The 27,251-nt window shown below is 44.4% G+C and overlaps 1 protein-coding gene and 1 pseudogene across 1 annotated transcript; both read left to right on the top strand.

The window, feature by feature from the left end:
* Positions 1 to 27,251, top strand: ALDH3A2 (aldehyde dehydrogenase 3 family member A2). The gene is made up of 12 exons (XM_025363033.1): positions 1 to 122; positions 214 to 403; positions 2,842 to 3,073; positions 3,837 to 3,922; positions 6,450 to 6,658; positions 7,817 to 7,934; positions 11,166 to 11,307; positions 13,370 to 13,536; positions 14,974 to 15,073; positions 22,725 to 22,960; positions 24,514 to 24,638; positions 27,189 to 27,251. Exons 2-11 carry the CDS (start codon positions 251 to 253, stop codon positions 24,595 to 24,597), a joined length of 1,527 nt encoding a protein of 508 aa, XP_025218818.1. The 5' UTR covers positions 1 to 122; positions 214 to 250; the 3' UTR covers positions 24,598 to 24,638; positions 27,189 to 27,251.
* On the top strand, positions 12,053 to 12,143 carry LOC112610475 (annotated as a pseudogene).

The following is a 27,251-nucleotide window of genomic DNA, read 5'->3' as shown; positions in this document are numbered from 1 at the left end:
AATAGGCACGAGGCTTTGGGTCAAGCTCAGTCAGCCCCGCGGCAACTGGGTCTGGCAGTGGGAGTAGGCGGGCCCGGAGGCCGCGGCTGAGCGAGTGAGCTCTGGGCGAGTGAGTTGTGGCTGCGGGTCGGCGGTGGGGACAACCCCCGGAGGGAGGCGGAGGGAGGGGAGGCAAGGCCAGCACCTGCCTGCATCCCGTCTCCCACGCCCCAGCGCCCTCCGACCGTGCAGTTCTCTGCAGGACCAGGCCATGGAGCGCGAAGTACAGCGGGTTCGCCAGGCATTCCTGTCCGGACGGTCGCGACCCCTGCGGTTTCGGCTGCAGCAGCTGGAGGCCCTTCGGAGGATGGTGCAGGAGCGCGAGAAGGACATCCTGGCGGCCATCGCCGCCGACCTGTGCAAGGTACGCACGCGAGCGGCGGAGCGCGGGGAAGCTGGCCCCAGCCGCGCACTTGCGGGCCGGAGCTTCTGCTGGGTTTTGTTTTTGCTTTTACATTTCGGATTACTCCAGCGCTGGGAGTATGATCTCCAGCAATACAGATAAAGCCAAAGTTCCCTCTGACTTTCCCTGTCCTCTAGCACTCAGAAGGGCATATGTTTTTTTGTTTTTTTTTTTTTTTTTTTTTTTTTTTTGTGAGACGGAGTCTCGCTCTGTCGCCCAGGCTGGAGTGCAGTGGCCAGATCTCAGCTCACTGCAAGCTCCGCCTCCCGGATTCACGCCATTCTCCTGCCTCAGCCTCCCAAGTAGCTGGGACTACAGGCGCCCACCACCTCGCCCGGCTAGTTTTTTGTACTTTTTAGTAGAGACGGGGTTTCACCGTATTAACCAGGATGGTCTCGATCTCCTGACCTCGTGATCCGCCCGTCTCGGCCTCCCAAAGTGCTGGGATTACAGGCTTGAGCCACCGCGCCCGGCCAGAAGGGCATATGTTGTTACCTGGCCTCTGTGGTTCCTTTTCTGCCTTTTCTATTGTTGTCTATTTTTCTGTTACTTTTGTGATTCTTTTCCTTATGATGTGTAGGAACTCTTTGTATATTCTGGATTTCAGTAATTTGTCAGTTTACCGTATTGTAGATACTTTCTTTGGGTTTCTTTCTTTCTTTTAAAACCAGTAAAATTTAGCAGTGGGAGAATTGTATACCAACTTTAGTGACAGTAATATTTAATACGTTCTGAATAATCCATTACCCTCAGACCAGTCTCTGGGTCTATTTCTTGCCCTTTAGCTTTGTTTATGGTTTATTTTGTAGACAGAGTTTTGTTTTTAAGTTATAGTTGCACTCAGATTTTTCTTCATAACTTTGTGTGTTACTAGGTCAGTTCTACTCAAATTTTAATGCACCAACAGACACCTGGGGATCTTGTTAAAATGCAAATTATTGTTCAGTACGTCGGGGGTGGGATCTGAGATTCCAAGTTTCTAACAAGGTCCCCAGTGATGTCATATACCTCTTTTGGAAACACGCTTTGTGTAGCAAAGTTTTTATTGTTTTGATTTGTGTGTGTGTGTGGTTTTCTTTGTATGTTTGCTTGTTGTTTTGCTTTTAAGACAGAGTCTCACTGTGTCTCCCAGGCGGGAGTGCAGTAGTGCGATCTCTGCTCACTACAACCTCCACCTCTCGGGTTCAAGCGATTCTCTTGCCTCGGCCTCCTCAGTAGCTGGGATTACAGGCGTGCGCCACCATGCCCGGCTAATTTTTGTAATTTTAGTAGAGATGGAGTTTCACCTGTTGACCAAGCTGGTCCTGAACTCCTGGCCTCAAGTGATCCGCCTGCCTGGGCCTGCCAAAGTGCTAGGATTACAGGTGTGAGCCACCACTCCTGGCCTGTGGTAGCAAAGTTTTAAGTAATGTTTTAGGGTGTAAGTGTATTCCTTTATGTTTTCTGATAATAGTTACTTTTTTTTTTTTTTTTAAAGAGACGAGGTCTCCCTTTGTTACCCAGGCTGAAGTGCAGTGACTCAATCATAACCCACTGCAGCCTCCAGCTCCTAGGCTCAAGCAGTCCTCCTGCCCCAGCCTCCCAGATACTAGGACTACAGGCACGAGGCCGTCATCTTGTTTTATCTGCATTACATGTGTAGCAAAGCTTTACTCTGGGTTTGTGATTTTTCCCTTCCCCACAATCCCCTCAATCAAAGATTATTTTAATAAGTCATAACAGTAGTACTAGTAGCAACTATAAAATTTAGAGTACTTTTGGTGGAAAGGGGCTGTGATATTAAATAAACAAGATGGGATAATTAAGATTCCAAAAAGACTGTGTCATTTAATCATTCTTGAAGAACTAAATGTTTGTGTGAGTATGTGTATATATAGGATGACTCAAGAAATACAGTAAGTTCTCTGTCCTCAAGAGTTTTAAACTTGATTGGGAAACAGAGCATACATGGATAAAATGTGAGTAATAGTTATAAACCAGTGCGTTAAGGGTGAAGTATTAAGATGCAGGTCAACAGCATAATTACTGTGATACAGAAAGTATGATCAGAGCAGACCTTTATTACTCAAGGAAATCTTCCTGAAAGAGGTAATATTTAAGCCTGGCTTTTAAAGGGTGTGGATTAGTAAAGAAGGATTTACTAGTGGTACTACTACTACTACTAGTGTTACTACTCCCTGAAATAATCTTTGATTTTTTTTTTTTAATATATTAGAGAATTAGCAAGCCCTTATCAAGGGCGTGAAGTGCAGGTGCAAAAGGAGTCTGGATGGCAAACCAGCTAGTCTGATAATGCCAGTTGTTGTCACTGCAGGTGTCCCTGGCTTGAGTGTTTTGACATTCAGGGCGAAGTGTATCATACTTACTCTGCAAGATTAACTGTGATTCTCTTATAACAGAGTGAACTCAATGCGTACAGTCAGGAAGTCATTACTGTCCTTGGGGAAATTGATTTTATGCTTGAGAATCTTCCTGAATGGGTTACTGCTAAACCAGTTAAGAAGAACCTGCTCACCATGATGGATGAGGCCTATATTCAGCCACAGCCTCTGGGAGTGGTGCTGATAATCGGAGCTTGGAACTACCCCTTTGTTCTCATCATTCAGCCACTGATAGGAGCCATCGCTGCAGGTCTGGTGCCAGCTTATGTCTATATACCTTTTTAGGGAGGCTTATTTTGTCATATTCATTGTAAATTAAGGATAGTGGCTAATTAAATGCATTTACTTTGGTGGTTTGCCTTTGTTTACACCACCAGTGTACTGAGAATTCATACATATCATACATATTTTTTAATGAGCTGCTGAGGAGATTTGTGTGGCTATGTTTTGAAGCGCGTGGAGAATGAACCTGTGTAAAGGTGTCTGAGTCAATAGGCCCAGGAGTTTGGAGTCAGGCATCCGTATTCTAATATGGTTTCAGTTGCTGGCTCTGGCTTTGGATGAACCATTTGATTCTGTCTGACCAGTTTCTTCATTCAAATAAAGGCTATGAGAGTAATGCTAGCTTGGGTATATAGCAAATGCCAGGAGATTAATTTCTCACTTTGCAGGATCCAGATAGAGAGCTGTATGTTGAAATCGCTCATTTGCCCAATAATTCCCGGGCAGAGAGGACAATCTAGGGGCAGAAGTGGGAGAAAGGTGATAGAAAGTTGGAGGAGTGGGAAGGGCTGATGGAACCCATTGACAGTGACCTGAAGATGATGACAGCTAAGGAGTTAGCCTTTGAAGAGAAAGTGAGGTGAGCTCTTACGCTCATTTTGAGGATGTGCAGCATTGAGAGCTGCAGAAATAATTGGGAGTACCTAGCCTATACTTCCCACTGAGCGCCATTTTGGTAGCTATTACAGTTAAGTATTAGATGATACTGTTCTACTTTTTACTTTGTTTAGGAAATGCTGTGATTATCAAGCCTTCTGAACTGAGTGAAAATACAGCCAAGATCGTGGCTAAGCTTCTCCCTCAGTATTTAGACCAGGTAAGAATTTCTTGACCCATCTTCAACGTACGTGTTTACTGGGGAAAACACACATTTGATTTTCTTGCTATTGCATGTTATTGCTGGCCAGGGACCCGATTGCAGTTTCTTTAAGCCTTCAGCAATTGACTTAGTAAAAGGAGTTCAGTTCCAAAGTACATTGTGGAGTCACCCGGCTGTGGAGGTTACACAATATATGTAGGCCCATGACTTCATGAGTATGTACTCCTGCTGTTGACAGATTCTGTCTGTTTGGCATTTTGGAATAATCTTTATTTGAGCTAACGTGATTTTAGGTGTTTTCATCTAATGGATTATTTAATGAGGGACTGGTACTGTGCTGGGTGCTAACATATTTCTGTTACTAATAATTTCTTTTGTTCTAACAAAATGTACTTTTATATGATTGTATAAGAGTACCCTTTTTTGTTGTTTTTTGAGCTGGAATCTTGCTCTCTCACCCAGGCTGTAGTGCTGTGGTGGGATCTCGGCTCACTGCAACCTCCGCCTCCTGGGTCCAAGTGATTCTCCTGCCTCAGCCTCCCAAGTAGCTGGGATTATAGACATGTGCCACCATGCCCAGCTAGTTTTTGTATTTTTGGTAGAGATGGGGTTTCACCATGTTGGCCAGGCTGGTCTTGAGCTCCTGACCTCAGGTGATCCGTCCACCTTGGCCTCCCAAAGTACTGGGATTACAGGTGTGAGCCACTGCACCCAGCCTGTAAGAGTACTTCTGCTTTCAAAAAAGACATGTCTGTGGCATGAAAACATGCCACACACACAAAAAAAGTGCCCTCCTGAATTAGAGGACGTATTCTCACACTGACTTAACACGCTGGCATTTAAGAATATCAAGAACTGAGGCCGGGCGCGGTGGCTCAAGCCTGTAATCCCAGCACTTTGGGAGGCCGAGGCGGGTGGATCACGAGGTCAGGAGATCGAGACTATCCTGGCTAACATGGTGAAACCCCGTCTCTACTAAAAATACAAAAAACTAGCCGGGCGTGGTGGCGGGCGCATGTAGTCTCAGCTACTCGGGAGGCTGAGGCGGGAGAATGGCGTGAACCCGGGAGGCGGAGCTTGCAGTGAGCCAAGATCACGCCACTGCACTCCAGCCTGGGAGCACAGCGAGACTCCGTCTCAAAAAAAAAAAAAAAAAAAAAGAATATCAAGAACTGAATAAAGAAAATGATCTGCTCAACTGCGGGGTAGTTCATCTGTCTGAGTCAGAGGTTCTTATGCCCTCCTGGGAAGTTAATGATGCCGCGAAGAAGTTGGCACTGCTGAGTTCTACATGAGTTGCTGCAGAGAGTCGTCTTCATTTAGCTTTCATTGAAAGACAGCTTAAAAATATCTTAACCTGTGTTCTGGACATCAACTTGTAATGGCTTGAGGCCAGTTCTGGTTCTTGGAATGATATTGTTCTCTTTGTTAGAACCATTTTGTTCTAATAGCTGTAATGATCCAATCAAGAAAGAAGAAATGGAAGACAGTGAGATGTCAAGGACTGAATAGGACTTAGAACCAGAAGATAGAGGTTGAAGGTACTGCTTTGCCCCTGACCAGGGGTAAATTATTCAGTAACTGACTGTCTGGATGAGGAGGATAATAATGCCCTACCAGCTACAGTTACCGTGTTAGGGGGTTAATAATATATGCTATGTAGATTAAGTCATAGAAAAGTTAAAGCTTGAAATATTTGTTGGGCAGCTGAACTATGAAGTGAATGAAACTAATTCGTCTTCAGAACAGGAGATCAAATGGAAACATGAGATCCACAAGCCAACTTTTACTTCACACTTCCACCTTGGAGTCTTGAATACCTCTCTGTCTTCCTTGGTTGCCATCTGTTCTCTTACTTTTCATGCTGTTATTGTCTAAGGTGTTATCTCTTAGAACAGCTGGTAATGATAGCACAATGCGTAATGGGCTCAGTCCACAGAAACTACGTGAATTCTCCCAGTGCCAGATGAAGAAATTGAGGCTCAGAGATGTTCAGTAGCTTGCCTAAAGTCAAATAAGCTAGTGAGTGGCAGAGCCCAGATTCAAACCAGATACACTTCAAAAGCAAGCGCTCTCAGCTACTGTGCCGGGTATACCATTCAGAATAGCATGGGCTGAGCCTACTCTGTTGTGAGACAGAGAACATTCAGACTAAGATATGCAGCTGGGACCTGTCCTGTGGGAGCCATTCTTCACCAGAGTCACTTCTGCATACACCCACATCTCATGCATTTTCCCTGGTCAAGTTCAACCATTTGTTCTCCTTAGTGTCTTTGTTGCTGAGCTCATGTAAAAAAGCGAGTCTCCAGGTTGGTTCTATGTGGGTTCATGCTTCCCAGATGCCAGCAGACTGTGTGTTCTCCTCTTGTCCTTGGTCACCTCCCTCTCCCATCCCTCACAGGGACTGGTCTTGACACTCTCTGGGTTTTACTGAATGTTACATGTTTATGCTGAAGAGATTGCTGATGTTAAAATGTTAGGATTAATTTGGCAGTGCAAGAGTTTGTGTTTCTCTTTCTTTGAGGACCTCTATGTTGTTATTAATGGTGGTGTTGAGGAAACCACGGAGCTCCTGAAGCAGCGATTTGACCACATTTTCTATACGGGAAATACTGCGGTTGGCAAAATTGTCATGGAAGCTGCTGCCAAGCATCTGACCCCTGTGACTCTTGAACTGGGAGGGAAAAGTCCATGTTATATTGATAAAGATTGTGACCTGGACATTGTTTGCAGGTGAGTCTGGCTGTCTGATTTTCTGCAGTTTTCCCAGCACAGTGGAGACTTTTCCTGACAATGTTACTCTTTGCATTTGAACCCCATACCTTATGGCTCCAAGATGCATCATTTAACTTTGGTGGTTGATGTCATCAAGAGTAACTGGAGTCTTTCACTGTCTCTTGGTGCCACTGTCAAAAATGATGAGCTGTAAGTCCTGACATCATGTGGTTGTCCTTAGGAATTTTGAAAAAGTTATTTCTGTCCTCAAGATCACAGCTAGATCTAGCAAGAAATTTAATGTTCTTCTGGCCCGTGATCTGTTAAGTACATAATCCAAAGTATTGTGTGCGCCAAATAAAATCTTTAAATTCCCATTTGAGAGAGTATTATGCTGATCCCTTACCTGAGATCCTTTGTGGACAAAACGAGTGTTCCTCATTTTTTAACTGTGAATAACATCTTGCATCTGAACATCAGAAAATAAGAGGTTTCAGGTTCTCTCTGCTAAATCCGGTTTAGCTACTAAGAAGTGCCAAATCATAGAACTGACTCTGCCCTGGGTGGCGTGGCTTTCTCTCCCCTTCAGAGATTCCAGGTCAGGGTTCCAGGTTGGCTTCCTAAGTAGAAATCTTGTTGCCAAAACCGGACACCCTCAGTTAGTGAATGTTCAGGGCATGGGTTTCTGCCCATGCATGGGAAAGGTCTTCCCAAGTGGGGCAGGGCTCCACAAAGAGGAGGGTGGCCTTGAAGTCTGGCTGCCATCCTGCTTTATACCTGAACATCTTGCCGGCAGAGCCAAAAGCCACAACCAGGAGAGTCTGTACCGAACTCCTGTCATCCAGGACTTTCCTTTGGCTGGACTGGGAGAGGGGAAAGGACATTGGGAGGCTGTTTCTCCTCTTTTCCTGCTGCAGGCAATGGCATCACTGTTTACCAAGTACTGTTTCCCATGAGCTGGCGTGAGAATTCCCTGCTGTGTAAAATATTCTACCTCATTTGGAAAATACATTCTAAGTTCCAACCGACTGATTTAGAAATGAGTTTTTAACTTTTTAATAAAAATTGCCAGATAAATATATGAATCTATTTTAGTTGCAAAACAGTCAAACAACACAATGTAACAATTGAAAATTTGACTGAATTATATAGCTGTTCTGGATTTTTTCCCCTCAGACGCATAACCTGGGGAAAATACATGAATTGTGGCCAAACCTGCATTGCACCTGATTATATTCTCTGTGAAGCATCCCTCCAAAGTCAAATTGTGTGGAAGATTAAGGAAACGGTGAAGGTTTGTATTTAAAACATCTGATTCCACTGATTTTAATAAGATAAGGAGTCAAATTAACTATTCGCAGGCAGCATCCCCATTTGTTTCTTCCTTCAGGAAAATTTTAAAAGCATATGTGACTCAATGAACTTACTGACTAATATGAAAATGCTCTGTGTACCTTTCATAGAATATCTGCTGGGAGCAAGGTTGCCTTGGTGTTAAATCTACTTAAGTTGTCTAGTTGATTTGTTGATGATTAGTTGTGTCATATACTTTTTTTTAAAAAAGTTAAATAATTGTGTGTCCGTGGTTTTGAGGGAATGTTGCCAACCCTTTAGGTATAATCAGAGAGACCCTGTGGCATATTGGCCATTGCCGATGAAGGTTATCAGTTTTTGTGTATGTAGAGGGCCTCGGGTGGCCAGTAGTTTGGAGGAGTGACTTAATTAAATAACTACTTACAGTGTACCCTTGGTATAGTTAGCAATCTTTCAGGGTGTTTAAAGTAAATATCTGCAGTGAGGGAACCAAGGAAGACTGCATGGTAGAGTCCCAAGCCAAGACTTGAAGGAAATGTAGCATTTAGGTTGGTAGAAAGGAATGGGGGCTGGGCACGGTGGCTCATGCCTGTAATCCCAGCACTTTGGGGGGCCGAGGCGGGCAGATCACTTGAGGTCAGAAGTTCAAGACTAGCCTGGCCAATGTGATGAAACCCCGTCTCTACTAATTAGCCAGGGGTGGTGGTGCATGTCTGTAATTCCAGCTACTCAGGAGGCTAAGGCACGAGATTCACTTGAACCCTGACGAGAATTGCTTGAACCCGGGAGGCAAAGGTTGCAGTGAGCCAGGATCATGCCACTGCACTGCTGGGTGACAGCAAGATTCTGTCTTAAATAAATAATAAGAATGGGATGACCAGTGTGACTGAGTTCAGCAGTGGATGAGGGTCATTAACCCATCAGATGAAAGAAATTACTGGAGTAGTCACTGTTTACTCGACAGATGTTAATTGGCACTAAAAGGAAGGATCAGAAACACCAAAGAGTAATGCATGTGATCTGAAAATGAAAATTGTTGGCCGGACATGGTGGCTCACGCCTGTAATCCCAGCACTTTGGGAGGCCGAGGCAGGTTGATCACTTGAGGTGAGGAGTTGCAGACCAGCTTGGCCAACATGGCAAAACCCATCTCTACTAAAAATACAAAAATTAGCCGGGCATGGTGGCATGCACCTATAATTCTAGCTACTTGGGAGGCTGAAGCACAAGAATTGCTTGAACCCAGGAGGTGGGGGTTGCAGTGAGCCAAGTTCATGCTACCACACTCCAGCCTGGGTAATGGTATGAGATTTTGTCTCAAAAAATTTAAAAAAAGAAAATGAAAATTGTTGCCGGTTACAGTGGCTCACTCCTGTAATCCGAGCACTTTGGGAGGCTAAGGCAGGAAGATCGCTTGAGCCCAGGAGTTCAAGGTCTCAACATAATGAGACCCTGTCTCTACAAAAGAGAAAAAGGTTAGCTGCGCATGGTAGCACATGCCTGTAGTCCCAGCTACTCAGGAGGCTGAAGCCAAAAGGATCACTTGAGCCCAGGAGTTCAAGGCTGTGATGAGCCATTATAGCACTACTGTGCTCCAGCCTGAGTGACAGCGTACGATTCTGTCTCAAAAAAAAAAAAAAAAGAGAGAAAATTGGCTGGGCATGGTGGCTCACTCCTGTAATCCCAGCACTTTGGAAGGTCAAGGCAGAGAGATTGCTTGAGGCCAGGAATTCAAGACCAGCTGGGCAACGTAGCAAAATCTTGTCTCTACAAGAAATACAAAAATTATCCGGGTGTAGTGGCTTGTACCTGTGGTCCCAGCTACTTGGCAGGCTGAGGGAGGAGGATCGCTTGATCCTCCTGGGAGGCGGAGGCTGCAGTGAGCCAAGAGTGTGCCACTGTACTCCAGCCTAGGTGACAGAGTGAGACCCTGTCTCAAAAAAAAAAAAAGAAAATTGTGTACCAGGAAGTTCAGGGCAATAGTTCACCATGGTTCCAGGCAGAGTAACTTCGGGGATGAGGTGCTAGGGCCTTGATATGGGTATTGGACTATCATTTTTAGTGATAGGACTAAAAATGGATCCAGATGAGCACGCGAAGGAAGAGTTGCCCAGATTCAGGGTACGTGGGAAGAGAGAGTGGTTAAAAGATACTTGTGAGATTGAAAATATTTGGGAATTGGAGAAATGCTTAGTTGAGTGTGGTGATGAATTCAATTTCAAAGGAATAAGGGCCTCTGCCTCCCTTGGAGGCATTTATACTCTTGACACAGTGGTTCTCAAGCTACATGTTAGAATCATTAGGGAACCATTTAAAAACAAGTTTGCAAGCCTTACCCTCCAAAGATTCAGCTTGTCTGAGGCCTCCAGGTAATTCTGTGATGCACTCAGCACTGAAAGCTACTGTTGGTGACTCTGGAGTCAGAGCTCAGGCACATGCATTCTAGCAAGCTGCACCAGGGATTCCGACCACCCAGACTTGAGAATTGCTCTTGGTAGAGGTTGGGTGAACAGTGTTCATTTTGATTTGAGATTAAATTGAGAACTCTCCCAAGGCTTTGAAGTGATGCAGCAATTCAGTAATTTTGTTTTACAAAGTAAATATTGATTGCATGATTATTGAAGTTCTTTTACCTTGGTAATTTCCCAAAGCTGTATTTTGATCCTTCAAGTGGTTTCACCATCACGTGTAAGTGGTGGAAATACCAGTTCAAAGAAGACCAAAACAGCAAAATGGAGCAAAGATTGGTAGCTGTTTTCTGTAAAGGGCTAAGTGGCAAATATTTCAGACTCTGCAGACCTTTGGGTCTCTGCTGTAACTACCGAACTTACTGTAGGGGGAGAGCAGGCACAGCCAATGTATGAACACATAGGCAACCCTGATGCAGAACAAGACTTACCCCAGCCTGCTCCCACTGTCAGCCGCAGGAGGTGAAGGCCCGTGGGTGGACTGTAAGATCCGTAAGAACCTTTGGAACTATGGACAGTGATAGATGTCTTCTGTGTGTGTGCGCTCTTTATTTTCTAGTCCTCGACCTGCCAAAAAGCTGAAATTTACTATCGTACTACTGTTAAATTACTTGAGGGGTGGGGTGTTAGATTCTGTGAGGGTGTAAAACCAGACTGATTTTGGGGCATGGCTGGATTTTGTACTCACTGAAATTGAATTGTGGGTCTTTGTGACATTTATATACTCCCGTTGTTTTAAATAGGAATTTTATGGAGAAAATATAAAAGAGTCTCCTGATTATGAAAGGATCATCAATCTTCGTCATTTTAAGAGGATACTAAGTTTGCTTGAAGGACAAAAGATAGCTCTTGGTGGGGAGACTGATGAGGCCACACGCTACATAGGTAATGGAAATTCTCCTTTCCTATGGGAAGATGGCAATTTGGCAGTTTTTGCTGACACTACTTATTAACACTACATACACTATTAAATATATAGCATTTAATTGTTGATTTAATTGTTGAAGTACTAAATCCTGCTTTCTGGTATACTGTAGCTTTTGTTATAAACTATTTAAAATGTCTATGTTTCTGTGTATTGAATGATGCCACCAGCATTGCTCCAGTTCATATTTACACGTTAACTACTTTTTTCTTCATAACAATCCTGAGAAGCAGAATAGAACTTGATGTAATTATCTTTAGTTCGTGGATGGGAAAACAGCACAAAGAAGGAAATAGCTTGGTCACTATTCCACAATTAACCAGTGATGGTACCATTCCAGAAATAATGTTTTGGTCCACCATGCTTGACCTTATTATTTGTGTACCTTCTTTGTGCTTTTTCTTCTTTGCCTTGAATATATATTCCTTTGAATGTTAAGCACATTTTTCTAAAGTAACATATAAGGTGACAGAAAAATTAGACACATTTGGACTTGGCTGGCAAAGAAGCTGCACCACGTAGCTTTACTTATCCCCTTTATCAGATAAGATGCTACAAGTTACCAAAAAAAAAAAAAAAATCAACTTTAAAAAAACAAAATTTAAAAATGAAATAATAAGCAGAAATTGATTCTCTTGTAATTAGCAGTCCCGAGGTTCTGCTGAGCTGTATAATTCAGTGGCTTCATGGTACCATCAAAAAACCCTGATTCTTTGTACTAGGATGCAAAAGAAAACAATCCTTGTGCCTTCTGTCTCTCTTGGTGGCGGCCCAGATCGAACTGGGGAATACATCTGTAGAAAAAAGAGAAAACGGACTCTACTTCTTTCACCTCTCTGTTCTCCCATCCTCAGCGTGTCCACATTGCCCGTTTCTAGGCTAATGAATGGCAAAAGGAAGGGGCTATCCTGATTAGCTTATAGACTAATTAGGACTTTCCCCTGACTTCGAGCTGGGATCATTTTACCTGAGCACGGCTATGCAGAGGAAGTAGACACTCAGCCCAAATTGGTTCTCTGACCTGAGGAAGATGTAGGGAATGGATTAGGGGTGGCAGTTTATATACCCCTGGAAGTGGTGCTGCAAGAAGCTATCCACAGCCACATTGCCAAGATAATCTATTAGAAACTAGGGGTAAAGGAAAAGTGCCAACTTGTTATTGTCAGATGACTTCTCTTTTGGATGACGATCCAGTTTCTTATTTACAGAGTCTTCTGGAGTACTGCTAGTTGGTGACTTATGTTGGCAGCAGATGCTGGGACACTTTGCATAGCCTCCCCAGCATCTGTTTCACCCTCCTTTTTTGTGCCTCTTCCCTATGGTAGATGGAACACTGAACTAAGGCTTAGGGAATTTTGACCATTTAACTCTGTTTTCTTAATCTGTCTAACAGAGTTGTAATAAAGGTTAATGAGATAATATATATGAAAGTGCTCAAGTTAAGAAAAAATAGTATTGATTTGATTCACAGTTGAGCTGTCTTTGCTCCTAGAAAGACCTGTCCATTCAAGACCAGCCTGACCAACATGGAGAAACCCCATCTCTACTAAAAATACAAAATTAGCTGGGCATGGTGGTGCATGCCTGTAATCCCAGCTACTCTGAAGGCTGAGACAGGAGAATCGCTTGAACTCGGGAGGTGGAGGTTGCGGTGAGCCGAGATGGCACCGTTGCACTCCAGCCTGGGCAACAAGGGCGAAACTCTGTCTCAAAAAAAAAAAACACAATGCACAGAAAAATGTTAAGTATAATCTACAGTTAAATATATGCATGGCTGTGAACAGAGTTCAATGTGAAAAAGATAGATTTGCACAAGTGTCCACAGGCTTGTGATTCACAGGCTTTGGAGACATTGAGTATTTGCACAGCTCATCCACCTGCTCAGGATTTTTCAATAGATATGACTTGTGGAGGAGAGGGAAAGGGATGGATAGGTGACCCAATGAAAGAGATACAAGATGAGAGTTGTACATTTTTGTCTAATAAGTATTTTCATTTTCATTTTGTTTATTTTCTTTTTAGCCCCAACAGTACTTACTGATGTTGATCCTAAAACCAAGGTGATGCAAGAAGAAATTTTTGGACCAGTTCTTCCAATAGTGCCTGTGAAAAATGTAGATGAGGCCATAGATTTCATAAATGAACGTGAAAAGCCTCTGGCTCTCTATGTATTTTCGCATAACCATAAGGTAAGCTTTAGCGAGAACAGCTCACTAGCATAAGCGACTATCAAGAGTCATGTTCCTTCTTTGCTGTAAAACAATGCGGAAAACAATGTGAAACAATGATGGTTTCTTCTGTCATATCAGAGTCCACTAAGTGAAGTTGTGTTCCTAGGTTGCTGTCTTGGTTTATGAGGCTCGGGGGTTATCACAGCATCCGTTCCCCTCCTCCCTCGGGTTAGATCTGAGTCTGCAGGGTTGAGTGTCGCAAGGTTTTTGATTCACAAACACCTCCTGTATAATTGGAAGACTTATATGTGCCAGCATTAAATGCTTTTCTCATGTTAATCCACAGGGCATTGTCGAGTAAGAGCCTGCACAAAATGACATTCACACCCACTGTGTGGGACGAAGACCCCGACACTGTCACATAAATGGTTGTGATATGATGGATTTTAGTTTCTCACGTGACGCTAGCTTCTTGTTAGAGTGGTGGAACCGCATCACCTGGTTGAGCAGTTCTGCCACTTTCTGCATGGCTCACTCATTCATGTCACTAGGGGACCAGCTGCTACTAAGAGACAGTGGCCCAAATGTTTTCAGGAGAACTTCTGATGGTAACGTATAGATAGTCATGTGACAGCTTTTGGAGCTTGTGAGGCTATTGACATACAGATAGCTACAGGTATTTGAGTGAGACCAAATGTGTGGGGCTCAGTAAAGGCTGGGTTATTAACAAAACGATGGTTTGACATTTAAAACCATGGATAACATGGGCAGGAAGGAACCTTCCTGCCAGGGTTCCTTCCGGCTGGCCAGGGTACAGGTCAGGTGTGGAGCACTTCCCAGCAGTGGGTCATCTGAGGTCACTACAGTCCAGACATGAAGAACTGTCAAGGGCTTGCTGGCACCCAAGGGAAATGACATTTACTAGTCAAGTGTTCTTGTGCTTTTCTGGGCCTTAAGCCAAACAACCATTTATTTCTTAAAAAATAGGATGCTAAATCTAAAGTCTTAAATATTTTCACATTTCATAAAGACTAAATCATACCTATTAATCATGTGTTATAATGTAGAGCGGAGATAAGAAAGAAATAATAACAGTGTTTAAAGCTGGAATATAGTCTAAGCTGTCCCCTTACAAAGAGCCTTTTGCTGCTGTGTTGGGGAGTACACCTCTAGGTTGTGGCTGAGTAGGCCCAGAGGTTTGGAGCTGCCTCCCTTTGTGCACTGGATGTGTGTCTGAGAGGTTGGGTATCAGTCACTTTGCTACACTAACCACAGTTGAGGTTGTTTGTCTATCTGGCACGGTGTCCCCAAACTCAAGAATTTTCATTGACACAAAGCCAGAATGTGCATGCTTTGAGCTCGTAACTCTGAGCACACAGCCCTCTGTGTGGTGGGGCCATGAGTGTTCCCTGAGGGGCAACTTCACTGACCTGGATGCCTTTGGTCTGTCCTCAGCTCATCAAACGGATGATTGATGAGACATCCAGCGGAGGTGTCACAGGCAATGACGTCATTATGCACTTCACGCTCAACTCTTTCCCTTTTGGAGGAGTGGGTGAGTCTTTATTTTCTCCTGCTCATAGTAGATATTTCAAAAGCACCACCATTTCATGAGTGGATTGTGCGGGCTGTTGAATTAGCCAGCTGTTGCATACCCTGGGTGTCCTGTCCTGAGGGAGGCCTTTCCTGGTCACCCAGTTGACTGGTTTTCCTGCTTCCCCACCCACCCCTGCAGCACAGGGTGAATGTCCTGTCACTCTTTCTGTCAGCAGCACTGACTGACCACAGCTGTAATCATTACTTTGTTCACTTCATTGATTTTATTTATTGTCCTGCCGCATTTAGGAGATTTGGGAACCAAGAGTCAGGTCTCAAATTAAGAAGGTCTTTCTCTGTGTGTGTGTGTTTTTAAATGAGATAACTAATGAAAGGTTCGGAATACCAGAAACAGACAGAAGGTAGAGGGGTTTTCTAATGCGCCCTTGTTTTCTGCTCAGTTCTTACCTGCATTTGTTCCCCGGCCCTTTGTTTGGAGGAGCAGCCTCTCCTGGAATTGTTTTGTGATTTGAGTAAAATGAGACTCCCCCTGTTCTAGAGAGGAGGGGCAGAAAGAAATTCATTCCAAGTGAAGCTTTGTGGACATAGCCTGATCCTTGCTATTCCCTTTAGAACGTGACCTGCCTCCCTCTCCCACACGTGAGATGACCGACTCAGTGTTTTATTTCTCCTTTGGGACCTAGGCTAGGTGGGCTTTTCTACTATCTAATAGAGATATTACAGCATAGCCAATATGTAAACATTCTCATAACAAAAACCCAACCATAAAAGCCCCTGTCTTAAAGCCCTGTTCTATCCTCTCTTTTTGTAATACCGGAAGTCAGTTGCTCCATGGGATACGAGGGCCCAGCTAGGCAGGACCGTCTGTTTCCGGTTAAGGAAACCTTGTCCTATGACCAAGGAGCCTTGACCTGCAGCCACAGGTCCTTGTCTAGGAGGTAAATATATTGCCAGCACCCAGCACAGTGACTGACATGGGTGAGGGACAGGCGGGAAGAGGCCAGATCGGTAGGTATTGCCAGATCCAAATTGGAAATGGTGGTGGCTTGTAGAGGGTGGTGGCAGGGGAGATAGTGGGAAGGGAAGGGGTTATTTTTGGGATCAAGCAGCAGGATTTGCTGATGGAGTGAATGCTGGAGGAGGGGGTGAATGAAAGAGGATGACTTCTGGGATTCTGGCTGGAGTAACCAATAGTTTTGTAGCCCAGATGCTTAAAAGATTGGACTCCGTTGTCTCTAGTTCCTCAGCTCACTGCATAGGATCCTGGCATCCACTGTGCTAGTGCAGTAATCAACTCGGTAATTGTTCCATATGGTGTCTCCAGTGCCTTCTAATTGCAAATCTAAGTGACTTGGGTTCAGTCCCTGTCCCTACTTGACCAGGTAGCCTGTGGCATCATTGACTTTACCATCTTATTTAAAACAAAACACAACTGGGCGCAGTGGCTCATGCCTGTAATCCCAGCACTTTGGGAGGCCAAACTGGGCAGATCACTTGAGGTCAGGAGTTCCAGACCAGCCTGGCCAACGTGGTGAAACCCTGTCTCTACTAAAAATACAAATGTTAACTGGGTGTGGTGGCATGTGCCTGTAGTCCGAGCTACTAGGGAGGCTGAAGCAGGAGAATCGCTTGAACCCGGGAGACGGAGGTTGCAGTGAGCCGTAATTGCGCCACTGCACTCCAACCTGGGTGACAGAGCAAGACTTCATCTAAAAAAAAAAAAAAGGGGTAGGCACGGTGGCCCATGCCTGTAATCCCAACACTTTGGGAGGCCGGGGTAGGAGAATCATAAGGTCACAAGATCAAGACCATCCTGGCCAACAAGGTGAAACCCTGTCTCTACTGAAAATACAAAAATTAGCTGGGTGTGCTGGCACACACCTGTAGTCCCAGCTACTCAGGAGGCTGAGGCAGGAGAATCGCTTGAACGCGGGAGGCGGAGATTGCAGTGAGCTGAGATTGCACCACTGCACTCCAACCAGGCGACAGAGCAAGACTCTGTCTCAAAAAATAAAATAAAATAAATAAATAAATAACAAAATAAAATAAGCAACCTATTATATACCCACAAAAGTTAAAAATGCAAAAAGAAGATGCAAAAGAAAAAAAAACAGGTTTACTGTCTTAGCAAATTTCAGGCATATAATACATTATTATAGTGGCCATGCTGTAAAAAAATAAAAATAAGACAAGCCTTGACTCCCGAATGTAAAAGGAATACAGGCTTTTTGAGAAAAGTTGGAAAAGATAGAAGAGCCCAAAGAATAAACATTTACATTACCCATAACCCCACTATGTAAAGATAACTGGTATATGTCTTGCACATATATGCACACGGATGTACACAGACACCTGAATATTCTATTCAAAAAGGTATCATAGTATACATTGTTCTCTACCCTGTATGTGACAGGATAGTGTGACACTTTTCCTATGTCGGTATTCTTGCATGTGATAATTTTAGTAACTGCATACTTTTCCATCATATGAATGTGGCATATTTATGTAACCAGTTCCCAGTATTAGATTTTTGTGATTTCAATTTTTTGGGGATTATGATTCTTGTATAATGTATCTTTAGGCACTCTCTGACTAGTTCTTTAGGAGAAATGTCTACAAGTGTAATTACTCTGTTAAAAGGGCTTATGCGGCCGGGCGCGGTGGCTCAAGCCTGTAATCCCAGCACTTTGGGAGGCCGAGACGGGCGGATCACGAGGTCAGGAGATCGAGACCATCCTGGCTAACAGGGTGAAACCCCGTCTCTATTAAGAAATACAAAAAACTAGCCGGGCGAGGTGGCGGGCGCCTGTAGTCCCAGCTACTCGGGAGGCTGAGGCCGGAGAATGGCGTGAACCCGGGAGGCGGAGCTTGCAGTGAGCTGCGATCCGGCCACTGCACTCCAGCCTGGGCGACAGAGCGAGACTCCGTCTCAAAAAAAAAAAAAAAAAAAAAAAGGGCTTATGCAATTTTCCAAATTGAAAAAAATGTCTTTTTCTTCTAATTCTCAAAGTAATACAGACACAGCGGCAAAAAGTCTAAACAGTCAGACTTTAAGGAAAAATGTAATAATCTCCCAGGCATAAATACTATTAATATTTTGGCATATAGTTTAGATTTTTCTTTTTCTTTTTTTTTTTTTTTTTTTGAAACTAAGCCTCCCTCTGTCACCTAAGCTGGAGTGCGGTGGTGTGATCTCAGCTCATTGCAACTACAGGTGTGTGCCACCATGCCCAGCTAATTTTTGTATTTTTAGTAGAGACAGGGTTTTGCTGTGTTAGCCAGCCTGGTCTCAAACTTCTGGGCTCAGGAGATCCACTTGCCTTGGCCTCCCACAGTGCTGGGATTACAGGCGTGAGCCATCGCACCCAGCTTAGGTTTTTCTTTTTTTTTTTTTTTTTTTTTTTTTTTGAGACGGAGTCTCGCTCTGCCGCCCAGGCTGGAGTGCAATGGCCGGATCTCAGCTCACTGCAAGCTCCGCCTCCCGGGTTCACGCCATTCTCCTGCCTCAGCCTCCCAAGTAGCTGGGACTACAGGCACCCGCCACCACGCCCGGCTAGTTTTTTGTATTTTTTAGTAGAGACGGGGTTTCACCATGTTAGCCAGGATGGTCTCGCTCTCCTGACCTCGTGATCCACCCGTCTCGGCCTCCCAAAGTGCTGGGATTACAGGCTTGAGCCACCGCGCCCGGCCTAGGTTTTTCTTTAGAAATGCTTACCTTTAAGGCTTTTGATACATATTTCAAGTGTCTTTGCAGATTTCTGCCAGTTTATATTCCCATGAACATTATATGAGTGTTTACTTCCTTATATCCCCACCAGTTCTGGATTATTCCGTTATTAACTTTCTAGACAGAAAGGGTCTCATTTCAATTTGTACTCCTTTGATTATTAGTGAGTTTGAATTTTTTTTTAGCATTCCTATTAATTTTCTATTTATGTCCTTTGATATTTTTGCTGTGTTCACATCTTCCTTATTAGCCTTTAAATAGCCTTTTTTATAAGTAAGAAAATCCTCAGTCCTATCTGTAACACATATCCCTTTCCAGATTTTAATTTTTCTTTTAATTTTATCTATAATTTGAAGCATTTATTTATTTAGAGACGGAGTCTCACTCTGTCACCCAGGCTGGAGTGCAGTGGTGCGATCTTGGTTCACTGTAACCTCTGCCTCCTCGATTCAAGCAATTCTCCTGCCCCAGCCTCCCAAGTAGCTGGGATTACAGGCACCCAACACCACTCCTGCCTAATTTTTGTATTTTTAGTAGAGATAGGGTCTCACCATGTTGGCCAGGCTGGTCCCCAACTCCTGGTCTCAGGTGATCCACCTGCCTCAGCCTCCCAAAGTGCTGGGATTACAGGCGTGAGCCACCACACCTCGCCTAAGCCTGTGTGGCTTTTTGTTTTTTGGTTTCTGATTTGGAAAGTAGGCTTAGAAAAGCCTTCTCTATTTCAGTATTACATAAATATCATCTGCAGGTTGGGTGCAATGGCACACACCTGTAATCCCAGTACTTTGGGAGGCCAAGGCATCTGGCTAACATGGTGAAACCCTGTCTCTACTAAAAATACAAAAAATTAGCCGGGTGTGGCGGCACCATCTGTAATCCCAGCTCCTCAGGAGGCTGAGGCAGGAGAATCACTTGAACCCTGGAGGCAGAGGTTGCAGTGAGCAGAGATTGCACCACTGCACTCCAGCTTGGGCAACAGAGCGAGACTCTGTCTCAAAAAGATAAGAATAAAATAAATAAATAATAAATATCTGTAGTTTCCCTCCCTCCCTCCCTTCCGTCCTTCCTTCCTTTTAACCGTGGAGTTGGCCAGTCGTGGTGGCTAACACCTATAATCCCAGCATTTTGGGAGGCCAAGGCGGGGGATCACTTGAGGTCAGAATCTTGAGACCAGCCTGGCCAACGTGGTGAAAACCCGTCTCCACTAAAAATACAAAAAAAATTAGCTGGGCATTGTGGCATGCACGTGTAGTCCCAGCTACTTGGGAGGCTGAGGCAGTAGAATCGTTTCAACCTGGGAGGCAGAGGCTTCAGTGAGCCAAGATCATGCCACTGCACTCCAGCCTGGGCAACAGAGCAAGACACTGTCTCAAACAAAAACAAAAACTAAAAAACACCATGGAATTCACTTTAGAATGCCGCATGCCGCATGATGTCATAATGTGCCTTTTTTTTTTTTTTTTTTTTTTTTGAGACGGAGTCTTGCTCTGTCGCCCAGGCTGGAGTGCTGTGGCCGGATCTCAGCTCACTGCAAGCTCCGCCTCCCGGGTTCCCGCCATTCTCCTGCCTCAGCCTCCCGAGTAGCTGGGACTACAGGCGCCCGCCACCTCGCCCGGCTAGTTTTTTGTATTTTTTAGTAGAGACGGGGTTTCACCGTGTTAGCCAGGCTGGTCTCGATCTCCTGACCTCGTGATCCACCCGTCTCGGCCTCCCAAAGTGCTGGGATTACAGGCTTGAGCCACCGCGCCCGGCCAATGTGCCTTTTTTTTTTTCAAAGAGTAAACTAGTTATGCTGGCACCATTTTTTGAAATTATCATCCTCATACCATCAGTACTCAATAAAAACACGTTTGGGTCATTCTTAGGGTTTTTTCATTGGTTGCATTATCTTTCTGGTTTGTTTTTTCCGTGGGCCACTACCACAGTTTCAATTACAGTAGTTGTACAGTTAGCTTTACAAGTGACATTTAGTAAGTGCTTATTGTATGCCAGGTACTGCGGTTGAATCCATGCCTTTTCTTTTCTTTTTTGAGATGGGGTCTTTGAAATGTCATCCAGGCTAGTACAGTGGTACAATCATGGCTCACTGCAGCCTCAACCTCTTGGGCTCAAACAATCTTCCTGCCCTAGCCTACTGAGTAGCTGGGCCTACAGGGGTGAATCACCATGCCTGGCTAATTAAAAAAAAATTTTTGTATAGAGACTGGGTCTCACTGTGCTGCCCAGGCTGGCCTTGAATTCCTGGGCTCAAGCAATCCTCCCACCTCAGCCTCCCAATGTGCTGGGATTATGGGTGTGAGCCACTGCGACTGGCCAAATGCACGCATTTTAGAGACAGACAACTAATAAGTAGTAAGCCAAGAAATGAGCCAAAGTTGTCTGGCTCCAAAACCCACATATTCAATCCAGTAGCTTGCTCTTTAGGACATAGCACTATTTCAAAATCTAAAAGTAAAAGCTCTTCATTTTTATTGCTTTTCAGTGTTTTCTTGCTTGTTCTTATCTAAATTTATTTTTCCAGATGATCTTTGGAATCACTACCTCCTCCTACTTAAAAAAACAAAACAAAACAACCTTCTGAAATCCCCTGAGATTTTGATTAAAATTGATTTAAACTTAAATTATTTTGGGAAGAATCTATATCTTTAAAATGTGGAGTCTTAATGGGAATATGTTATATCATCTCTTCATTTATATAACCCTTTTATATCTTTGGATAAAACTACCTTGGTTATGTCTTTGGCTCGCCCCTCCCTCATTCTTTTTTTTTTTTTTTAGGCGGAGTCTCGCTCTCACCCAGGCTGGAGTGCAGTGGCGCGACCTCAGCTCACTGCAACCTCCACCTCCTGGGTTCAAGCAATTCTCCTGCCTTAGCTTCCAAAGTAGCTGGGACTACAGGCGTGCACCACCATGTCTAACTAATTTTTGTATTTTTAGTAGAGACAGGATTTCACCATGTTGGCCAGGATGGTCTTGATCTCTTGACCTTGTGATCCGCCCGCCTTGGCCTCCCAAAGTGCTGGGATTACAGGCGTGAGCCACTGCGCCCAGTCCCCTCCCTCATTCTTTACCCTCCCTCAGTGTCAGGTTTTCTCAGGGTCTTGTCCTTGGGTCTCTTCTCACACCAGGCCTGCTTCATGAATGATTCCTTCCTGCATCCTGGCCTTGGTAAACTGCTCCCTGGCCTCTGGTCACCTGTGTCTTACATCACACATGCCATTCCCTCTGCCCAGCTCACACTGCTCCCCTTTGTGCCTGTCAGTCTGTTGTACACACAGAGTTAGAGAAATGAAAACTGTCACAGAGCATGGCTTCGTGGAGGGCAGAGATTTACACTTGCTTATTATCACCCAGCTGTGCAACCCTGCCGCCCTGTCTTACTTTCTACAGCCTTAGAGAAAGCAAGTGGGTCAGTGGGGCCATGGATGACTGAAGCCATGGGAAGGGATGCTGGGAATGAAGGGATGGTGGGAAGAGAGCACATGTAGCATTTAGAGCCTGATCTAGGTTCGGGTTCTGGCTTTGCCACTTACCAGCCATGTGACCCTGGGCAGGTTAACTGACCCCGTAAGCTCCCTTTCCCTCTCTGGAAATGCGGCTGCTGATAATTCACCAGGTGGGATTGTGGTGAGAATTATCTTAAGAGAATGATTTAAACTCTTAGCACAGTCCCTGGCATAAATGAGAGCCACAGCTCTAGAAGAGGTGCAGGTCCTTGTCTTGCTCGTGGAAAGCATCCTGTTTGACAAGGACATTGACTTTTCCAGGGAAGTTGGTAAGGACTTCCTGAAAAGAGATACTTCGGCTCGCAGAGTTCAGTGGGGGCTCCCAGGCAGCAGGGAGTGCATGTGAGCTTTGGCTGTTAGACAGTAGTTTGCATCATCTACAGTGAAGCTTGTTTTGTCTGTTCCCTTTATTTCAGGTTCCAGTGGGATGGGAGCTTATCACGGAAAACATAGTTTCGATACTTTTTCTCATCAGCGTCCCTGTTTATTAAAAAGTTTGAAGAGAGAAGGTGCTAACAAACTCAGATATCCTCCCAACAGCCAGTCAAAGGTGGATTGGGGAAAATTTTTTCTCTTGAAACGGTTCAACAAAGAAAAACTCGGTCTCCTGTTGTTCACTTTCCTGGGCATTGTAGCCGCCGTGCTGGTCAAGGTGAGTCCCTATTACCCATGAGTGCCATTCTGTCTGGTCCTGGCCCAATGGCTGCCAGATGCATATTCTAGCAGGACTCTACATTAACTTGTAGAGTGTAAGACAGGGTCAGTGAACCACAGCCTGCTGGCCAGCTACCTCTTTTTGTCACTGAAGTTATTGGAACACAGCCACACCCACTTGTTTACTAATCATCCACAGCTGCTTTCATGGGATGGTGACAGAGCTGAGTAGTTGCAACAGAGGCTGAAAGGCCCTTAAAGCCTAAATTATTACAGAAAAGTTTGCTAATCTCTGGTCTAAGAGGTTAAAACAGTGTAGAACTTGATTGCAGAATTCTGAGCTATCTGATCAAAGGGTTAGCCCTTTGATCCTTCTGGTATTGGACTTTCCTTGTCACTTACAGCTTTGTTCTTTTTTTTTTTTTTTTTTTCCTTTGAGGAGTCTCACTCTTTTGCCCAGGCTGGAGTGCAGTGGTGCAATCTTGGCTTACTGCAACCTCTGCCTCCTGGGTTCAAGCAATTCTCCTGCCTCAGCTTGCTAAGTAGTGGGGACTACAGGTGCCTGCCAGCCTCAGCTTCCCTAGTAGCTGGGAGTACAGGCACCAGCCACCATGCCCAACTAATTTTTGTATTTTTAGTAAAGATGGAGTTTCACTACACTGGCCAGGCTGGTCTCGAACTCCTGACCTCAGGTGATCCACCTGGGCCTCCCAAAGTGCTGGGATTACAGGCATGAGCCACCACGCCTGGCCAGCTTTGTTCTTGAATGTGCATGAAATCAGCTTGCCACGGAGATGGAGGCAAGAACTCTGGTGCAACAGCTTTGGTGAGGGATATTTTATTAGGCTTGAATGTTTTTCCACCAAAGTTGACTACCTGATAAAGTTTATCTTTTGTGATTAATCATTATAGAGATGGGCTTGCAAAGAGGCCCTCATGATAGCTGCCTTCTCAAAGCAGTTTGCATATTTTGAGGTGAAAGAGGAAATCCATAATTAAAGTTAAGATGGAATGACAAACACAGTTGTGTCTGTGGCGCCCTCAGCCATTCAGCTGAGGATGTAACGTTGAAAATATTGACCTTATCAGTGAAGAATGGGCTTGGAAAAGGCAATGGTAATAGCTGTGTTTATATTTTGTTTAAAATTTGAAAGGGGGCTGGGTGCAGTGGCTCACGCCTGTAATCCCAACACTTCGGGAGGCTGAGGCGGGTGAATCATGAGGTCAGGAGTTCAAGACCAGCCTGACCAATATGGTGAAACCCCCATCTCTACTAAAAATACAAAAAATTAGCCGGGCATGGTGGCGCGCAACTGTAGTCCCAGCTACTCGGGAGGCTGAGGCAGGAGAATCACTTGAACCTGGGAGGCGGAGGTTGCAGTGAGCGGAGATAGTGCCACTGCACTCCAGCCTGGGTGACAGAGCGAGACTCCATCTCAAAAAAAAAAGAAAAAAAAAAAAATTGAAAGGGGATTGGCTCGTCTTACAGTATCCTAGCCTTAGTGGAGTTGGAGACACCAGTTGCATTTGAAATCGTTTGGGTTTTCTCAGAAATACCAAGCTGTGCTGAGGAGAAAGGCCCTGTTGATTTTTCTGGTAGTTCACAGACTGCGTTGGTCCAGTAAGCAGAGATGAACACCAGATTTCAAAACCCAGCCCTGTCTGTTAAGAGTGAGGTAGGAACTTTTTGTTTTCTTTCTATATGTAAGGTGGGCCAAGTTGGGGTATGTTTTCTAGGGTTTTTTTTTTTTTTTTTTTTTGCTACAGTTGGAGGCTTAGGAGTTATTGAAAAAAGAATGGGCCGGACACAGTGGCTCACGCCTGTAATCCTAGCACTTTGGGAGGCCGAGGCCTGAGTTTAGGAGTTTGAGAACAGTCTGGCAACACAGTGAAACCCCGTTTCTACTTAAAAAAATTAGTTGGGCATGGCGGCGTGCGCCTGTAGTCCCAGCTACTCGGAAGGCTGAGGCAGGAGAATCGCTTGAACCCAGGAGGCGGAGATTGCAGTGAGCCGAGATCCAGCCACTGCACTCCACCCTGGGTGACAGAGCGAGACTCCGTCTCCAAAAAAAAAAAAAAAAAAAAGAGAGGAAAGAATGTTTAACTTACTTATCTCTAGACATTTTGGACCTGGGCTCAGAGTGTCAGGGTGTTAAAACTCCACTTATCCACAGTTTTAAAAGGGCGAGGCGACTTGCTAGGAATCTAAGAAAAATGTGCAGAGGCGATGGCTTAGCTGCGTCCAGGTGAAGCATATATTATTTCTAGGAAAAAGGCAGCCAAGTGTGAGCCTCATTTCTCTTCCCCTTCTACTCAGCTCTCCTAGGGGAAGTGCCAGCTGACTAATTCAGACTTGTCACCATCTGGGCACTGAACTCTTTGTGTCGTAATTTAAGAATTTTTTTTTTTTTTTTTTTTTTATTTTGAGACGGAGTCTCCCTCTGTCGCCCAGGCTGGAGTGCAGTAGCCGGATCTCAGCTCACTGCAAGCTCCGCCTCCCGGGTTTACGCCATCCTCCTGCCTCAGCCTCCCGAGTAGCCGGGACTACAGGCGCCCGCCACCACGACCGGCTAGTTTTTTGTATTTTTTTTAGTAGAGATGGGGTTTCACCATGTTAGCCAGGCTGGTCTCAATCTCCTGACCTCGTGATCCGCCCGTCTCGGCCTCCCAAAGTGCTGGGATTACAGGCTTGAGCCGCTGCACCCGGCCCCCAATTTAAGAATATTTTTAAAGTCACTGTGTAGTTGTGATTTGTTCTCATTTTTAAAAAAGGTTTGACTTTGGAATTCATGGCAGCAAATGTCGTGACATCAAGGTGTAGTATACAATTTAGGGGCTACTTTCTTCTCTGCCTTCCTGAGGCTGGAGGTGTGGTCGGAAGCTTACCTGGGTCTCTGGTCAATATCTGCCTCTTTTGTTCTTTTCCCAAGACCTTGGTTCCTCAGCCTGATAATGCGACTTGGTCGGGATAGAATATTTTAGCCTCATGGAAAATATGGAGGCCCAGGCTGAGTCTGCATTCTCCACGCTTACCAAACCCCCAAGAAGCCTCCCTCAGGTGCAGTGCACTCTGCCAGGCAGGTTCGAGTTCCCAAAGGGTTTCTCTGTGAGGGTCTAGAGAAGCAGCAATATATAAAAGCAGCAGCAGCATATAAAATCTTTAGCAGGAACAAGAAAATGTGATTTGATTCTTGGCTTAATGACCTTGGGCAAGGCCTTTTCTGAGCTCCTCCTTTGGGCTCAGCTTGCTCATCTAGAGGATGAGGGAGTAGGTGTCAGTGATTCTCCAGGCCACTTCCAACCCTCCCTCTCAATTCTCATTACTATTAGTTGTTAATATTTCTTCGGATTCAGTCTGGAACTAGGTAGAGATTTGGTTTTCTTTTCTACTTTGCTGCTTTTCTGCTCCTCTCTGAGCTTTTAATCCTCTTTTTATCAAATTGCCTTTTATTTTAAATAAATGACTTTGAATCTGTACTGTATATTTACCTGAAGAGTCTATTTATTGTAATTACATTTTTCTGAAATGGTTTTTATGTACTTAATAGTTTCCTTATTTTGTTTCACCCTTGGATTTTATTTTATTAACTACCTTACTAGAATTAGAAGGGATTTAGAGCGTAAGTAGTGTACACAAAGTAAAGTTCCAATAAAGCTTATAAGCTACAGAAGGCATTGTGGGAGATGTGGGTTTTAAAAGGTTGAGAAACATAGGAGGTTAATGTTGATAAATTTCATTAGGCCTTTGACAACTAAATATGACATTTGAACCTTGAGATTGCAGCAGCCCTTCCTCAGTCTTCAACAGGAAGGATTAAAATTCAGTACCACGTTTGAATTTTAGAAACAAAATTGATTACCAGTTTTTGAATTCCACGTAGAGACTTTAGCTTCCTACTGAAAATGCCAGGATAAGAAGTTAGTACTCTCATCTTCTGTCTCTACTCTAACATTAGCTAATTGACAGTGGACAGAATATAGCCTCCATTATCACGTTGTCTCGCTATTATTGTTATTTTTGTTTTTTGAAGAAGGGCGTAATCCTTTAGCCCAAACCATGCTTCCTAGGCTTCCTAGGGATATGTAGTCCTTTTTTGTACAATGCCTGTAGAGTCTCTTCAGACAAGAGGTATCTGAGTCCCAGTGCTGAGCTTGTGTTGCAAGGCTGATTGTGGGTAGGTTTTTAAAGCAGCTGAGTAAACTGGATCCCTTTTTCCTCTCTCCAGGCTGGATATTACTGAAGAATGATCCTGTTCAACCTCCTAGTGCCTCTGCTGAATTATTCCTCT

The sequence above is a fragment of the Theropithecus gelada genome, chromosome 16 (genome assembly GCF_003255815.1).
Source record: "Theropithecus gelada isolate Dixy chromosome 16, Tgel_1.0, whole genome shotgun sequence".
NCBI classification, from domain to species: Eukaryota; Metazoa; Chordata; class Mammalia; order Primates; family Cercopithecidae; genus Theropithecus; species Theropithecus gelada.
The sequence above is the reverse complement of the archived record's forward strand: the minus strand, read 5'-3'. Positions and strand labels throughout refer to the sequence as shown.